This window comes from Alosa alosa, chromosome 4, assembly GCF_017589495.1.
Source record: "Alosa alosa isolate M-15738 ecotype Scorff River chromosome 4, AALO_Geno_1.1, whole genome shotgun sequence".
Classification (NCBI taxonomy): domain Eukaryota; kingdom Metazoa; phylum Chordata; class Actinopteri; order Clupeiformes; family Clupeidae; genus Alosa; species Alosa alosa.
The window spans coordinates 4,746,610-4,752,609 of NC_063192.1; the positions used below are offsets into that span (position 1 = coordinate 4,746,610).

Genomic DNA, 6,000 nt, shown 5'->3' on the forward strand with positions numbered 1-6,000 from the left:
AAACGAGTGGCAGGTTCCAGCTGGCTTGTCATTGTTGATGATGATTGATATTTTCTTTTAAATATAAGAAACGTATAAAAGGAAATCATGAAGGCAACAAATACGAGATTAGGGGAAATTGTGGATTTATCCGGTTCTCACTACTGTTATAAACTATGAGATCCAGGTCACTATGACATAGGCTGCACTCACTGTGATTTGGAAAGTGGACAAGAATATGAAGAGTTGTCTTTGCCTTTGTGTAATGGAAATGGTGAGTCTTGAAGTAGGCCTATTCAATAATTTGTTTACATGAAGCACATTGATATGCCGATTGAAACGCATTCCACTCAGCTAGCTAGGTGGCTACTGGCTACCAGGCTCATAATTCACATTTAATTGCAAACAGAAAATGTCAAGCAAGCATCATGTCATCCATGCATCTATTTCCAAAGGAATGAAAGCTGTTTGTGCCAACTTAATATCATGCTTATCATTGTTAATATTGTGCTATACATGTGGCACAAACAATGTTTGAGTTTGTCGACTAGCCATAGAAATGGAGCTGGTAAAAAAAAGATCATTATGAGAACGTGTGGACAGTGGCACACAATGGGCTTAAAGTGACAGTGCACCATTTACAAATGAGATAAACAGCATCAAATGTGTAGTATTTCTTAAGAAATGAATACTTTAAAACAAAATTACTGTGTCATTATTATCTTTTAAATAATATAAAAGTGTTGACCTTGGCTTCCCTTATGAGTCGACACTGGCAGACAGCCTAATAAATTGTTTGCAGGCAAATCTGTGGCCTAGCGCAGTGAAATGCCATCAGTCAAATTATTACTCATCCTTACAGTGGGCTCCGCAATTTGGAAAAACAATATATTTGTCATGTAGCTATCCGTTTTGTACAGCATACATATCTTACATCAGTGATTCTTAACCATAGGGCCAAAACTTGGGCCGCCAGCGCCCCCGAGAGGGCTGCAAAAAACGTTCAGTTTTGCACCTGTGGGCCGCAAGGGCCGTGGGACTGCGTGCAGCTCTCGACCACGTGGTGGCGGTAATGAATCACTCAGTTGTTTTTATTAATTTAAAGTAAAATCCTAATATTGGTCCCATTTCATTATTATTAAAAAGCCTGACTTGATCCTTGAATTGTTTTTCTTGTCACAGCTTGATTTGGCCCAGGAGTTATCAGCCTGTTTTGGTGTCTTGATACAGTATGTGTGCACGTTTACACACATGTTTAATACAAGTCTTTGTGATGATACCATTTTATCATGTCATTTTATTTGACAAGGTTTTTGCTTGTTAAGCAGTAAGTGGATTTGGTTTATTATTGAATCCAAATCAAACTGAGAGTGAGGTGAATGAAGCCTACACAGTGTTAATACTTAATGGGCCCCGGGCCACTTTGTACTATAAAAATTGGGCCTCAAGGTCAAAAAGGTTAAGAACCCCTGTCTTACATGACATCAATAATAACACACACAATACAAAAACAATTAGTGAGTTGTTGAATCAACACAGTGAAACAAATTGCATATGGTGAGCATCACCTGACTGAGCCTCATGTCCATCAGGGTGTTCCTGGCCTGTCCGATCTTCCTCATGTCCAGGTCTCCAGTGCCCGGCGTCATTAGGCCTGGGGTCATACCCCCTGGGTACGGGGAGTTCAAGCCGCCAGGGAAGGGTGTGTTCAGGCCTCCAAATTGCTAATTTTAATTCACACATAACAGCATAGGTGAGAAATGAAATCAACAACATTCATAGAATTCATGACTTATTTTTGACAGAAACACAACTTCTCTGAAAAAAGCCTGTTCAGCCTTGTACACATCAAACTGAATTGCTAATACATGTGCTTCTAAGAATTCTAAAGTTACCTTACCTACTTTGGGTTTCAGCTCAAATATATTTTTAAAAAAAACTTGAAGACAAGCTGACTGGATATCATCAGAATCACAACGTGTTAACAGAAATCTACCTGCACATTTATTAATTTGACAGATGCTTCATCCCAAGTGATGCACAATCCCCAGAAATACACAAAGAGAGTAACAGTCTTAAGTTTTAGTACAAGAGTTCTAAGCTGCTCTTTTCAACATTAGGAAACTGGTCTCTTCATTCTCTTTCTGTATGGGTGTTAGTGTGTGTGTCTGAATGCAAAATTCACTGTGTGTGTGTGTGTGTGTGTGTGTGTGTGTGTGTGTGTGTGTGTGTGTGTGTGTGTGTGTGTGTGTGTGTGTGTCCTACCGCTTGCAGTGGATCCACGCTGGTGTGATTCTCTCCCCCCTGCAGGTGTTTGGAAAAGAAGCTGTCGGGGACGGGCGTGAGCTTCTCGTAGCGCGGGTTCCTCTGGCGCTTGTTCCTGGCGTCTCCCACCTCAGGGATGCTGAGCCACTCTTCCTCTGACACTTCGGCCAGTTTCCTCTACAAAAAATGAGAGAAAAGAAACACACAAACAAAACAAGTAGTCATTGCGTGGACTAATTGCTTTGATTGTAATACATACCAGAGAAATTAGAAACTTTCAATCATCAATGTCAAATCAACTAGAATTGATCACCATTAAAACTGTGCTAAACACTGTGATGCTTTAAGCACTGTGTTCTTGAATGTCCAGGTAACAGTGTGCATATCTGAACACAAAGGGCTCCATTTTAGCTATCTGAAATTGGTGGTTTATATACGTTTAAGGTGTGGCCAGTCCAAAATCGCTATCTTGATAGGGTAATAAGTTTGCCAGACGCCAGGCACATTGCAAGTGTTGCAAGTGTTGTTTCTTAATCATTGGAGTGTTTTGAGTGTAACATCCTTTAAACCAATGAGAGGGACATCAGTCATTCCTTTAAGAGTAAGCGGCAACATCAAACAGCACGTCGGTATTTTAACCGAGTCAGTGCATCTGAAGGAATCTGCTTGCTGTGTATGCAACACCAGGATTCCACTAAACCTTGCTTTACTAAAACACATGTGACTAGCAGAGTATGGTGTACATGCATCTGTACTCATCTGTAAACACCTTCACGGTCCACGTCAGAAAAGGTGTGCGCATGTCAGGGTCAGAAAGCTTCCCATCCCATTGTCAACCAGATAGCCGTATATGTCGGGCTAATGAATCCGACGTTCCGTGCAAAACTGGTGGTGCTCCCTTGGCTTAACTGTAGCCAATACTTTTACGACTTATTCATAATGAAGGTCCTCGATTAATTCTCATTCATGATAGACTAGCACTACTAATCATCATTATTGATTAATAGCCTGTATTGTGTGTCATACCACAAATATATATTGTGCGTCAACCCTGGCTCCTCGTTTACTGCAGCTATGAACAACAACCGTGCAATGTCAACTCTGTTTGAGACCTAATTGCTCGGACATCACCGGAGATCATGTATGAAAGCAGCTAGCAGGACATGTCAGAACAGTAACTTGCAATACAAGTAGCCAGACCAACATTTTCGACTGAGAAGAGGGTGAGTACAGTAGTGTCTGAGATACTGTTTAATTCACAAACTCTGATACAAACCTTAAGATCTGAAAACTGCTGTTGGATTTTTGGCCTCTCCATACGGTATTTTTCAATCTCCTCCTTCTCCCTCAGTTCCCTGTAGTGAAGATTAGGTTTGAGTTATCAAGAGGGCAGATGGGTGGAAACAGACAGTTCTGGATTTCCAGACACTTCTATAGAGGGAAAGATGCCCCACCTTCTCTCCTTGCGCCTCTCGTCCATCCTCTTATCCAGGGCTGCATAGATGGCATCAGCCTCTTCATCATCTTTCTCATAGGGACCGCTGGAAAACAAGCTTCCTGCATAGCCATTGAACTGTAAAACAAACAGTTTTGATTAGTTTAAGTTTAGTTAATCAATCAATCAATCTGAAGCTCTACTGATCCATGAAACAAAACAGATCTGCCAGCCGGCCTGCCTGTTTCAGTGTGGGTCCTCCACATATTCTACCTGCCTATGCATCAGTAGCTTCCCCCACAGTACTAATACTATTGGAAAAGCCCAAGCTCATAGCAGCTGGCTTGTCTAATGTCCTATATATTCACATTAAGTCATTTCCTCTAGTTCTGAAGTTGCAAAGAACTGTCCAACGCATCACCGGTTCCTCGCTCCCCTCCATCGAGGCCATCCAGCGCAAGCGATGCTTGCGTAAGGCGCGCAGCATCATCAAAGACTGTTCTCACCCCAACCACAGACTGTTCACCCCACTCCCCTCCGGGAGGCGTTACAGGTCTCTCCACACCCAAACCAGCAGGTTCAAAGGAAGCTTCTTCCCTGCGGCTGTCACCCTACTGAACTCTAGCTCTGCATCCCCGTGACCCAACCACCCCCAACACACACACACACACACACATTCTGCTTTTTTACACTTCTGGTTAGCCGCAAAGTGCATTTTGTTGTCTCTGTAATTCTACTCTGAACAATGACAATACATTTGAATCTAATCTAATCTAAAAAGTAAAAACATGTACATACACCAGTGCAACTATTAGTGTTGATAACATATCTCCCAACGACTTTCACCGAGTACTAGATGGATTTATCATTGAACTAAAATTGTGAGACACACTACACACACCTCATCGTAGTTGGTATCGTTCAGATCTTCGTCATCATCATCTTGATTCTTCTTCATCTGATCCCCCACGGTTCTTTTCCCTGGGGGAGCATGACGGTCGTCCACGGGGTCGTTGGCATCACGAGCTGGACCGATATCGGAACGTGTTGTAAAACCAGTGGCTCTGAGGACAGAGAGACGTGCAGCAGGTCAGTTTTGAGTTAAACTTCATTGAATCAAAGCATACATTACAAAACACTATTAGCTTGCCATCTACTTACTTATTGCAGTAGTTTATCCTATTCTTCCACGTTTTGTAATAGATATCATAAGCCAACAGTGTTCTGCATTTAATCTAATAGTATGTACATGCGCAGAACAACGTCAACAAGATCATTCAGCTGCTACCTTTAGCCTTTGTAAGCTATACAGTTAGCTATAGCTGCTGACCTTAATCTGTCAACAAATGCATAGAAATATGAATCGATATGCAATGATGATATCCAGGTTGAACGACCAAATGACGATTAGATATTGATGGCAGGACATAGCATTCAAAACAACGGTGGTTGATTGTTATTGGTCAGCATGCTGCCCATTAGCTTCTTACCCTCTTCCCAAACCAGGTACGTAACCCAAGGGTGCAGGCATGCCCAAGAAGGGCTTTTTCTTTTTGTTTAGCCCCCCCATCAAGGGGGACGCCAGTGGAAGGACTGGAGCATTGTTGTTGGCCGCTCCAGGTCCACCTGGAGCCCCAGTCGCCAATTTAGAACCAGATTTGTTGGGCTGCTTTGCCGAGACGTTAGCCATCGTTGCTTGGCCGACACCACGGTTCACTTCCTGAACAACAACTGTCGTGTTTCCTGTATTGAGTGACCTGTATGAACCTTTGAAGGAAATTTCACAGCGCCCCTAGAGGTTAGGGGTGTTAGGTCACGCACATGCTTTTTTGAGTCACTGGAGACATGATCAGCTGACAATTTCTCATCAATTTCATCATGCACATCCTTAGCTAATCAGATTGTATTTTGATTCTCATGATTCTCTCCATTCTGATACAGATGCTCAGACGTTTATGGAATATGTGTGCTGGTTTTACTTATTCATAACTCATTCACAGATATTCATGATAGTTCATGATGTTGCCTATAGCTTAACTGTGAAATTATCTAGCACTTTCTTTAAAATAATATTTACACAGATTTTTATTTATTTATTTTTTTAGGCTAATCAATGTAGTTTCACACCAAACAAAATCTAGATTATCTTGGCATTCAAAATGTTTAACATTTCCAAGGGCCATGGAATAATAGATTCAGTGACGTTAACTTACAGCACATTTGACATAAAAAGCTTATTGAATTGAGAACAAAGAAACACATGAATAAATACAGACGTGTGTCATTGCAAGCAGACATTATTAGGCATTTGGTCAGTATTT

General features: G+C 41.7%; 1 protein-coding gene across 1 annotated transcript in view; it reads right to left on the minus strand.

The window, feature by feature from the left end:
* The window catches only part of prpf6 (PRP6 pre-mRNA processing factor 6 homolog (S. cerevisiae)), a 38,793-nt gene extending 33,346 nt beyond the window's left edge, over positions 1-5,447 (minus strand). The window contains exons 1-6 of the mRNA XM_048240567.1: positions 5,170-5,447; positions 4,581-4,743; positions 3,699-3,817; positions 3,521-3,599; positions 2,245-2,421; positions 1,548-1,703 (exon numbers count right to left, since the gene is read on the minus strand). Coding sequence (XP_048096524.1) covers positions 1,548-1,703; positions 2,245-2,421; positions 3,521-3,599; positions 3,699-3,817; positions 4,581-4,743; positions 5,170-5,369 — 894 coding nt within the window. The 5' untranslated portion in view covers positions 5,370-5,447. The remainder of the gene's footprint in view (positions 1-1,547; positions 1,704-2,244; positions 2,422-3,520; positions 3,600-3,698; positions 3,818-4,580; positions 4,744-5,169) is intronic.
* Positions 5,448-6,000: the final 553 nt, after the last annotated feature.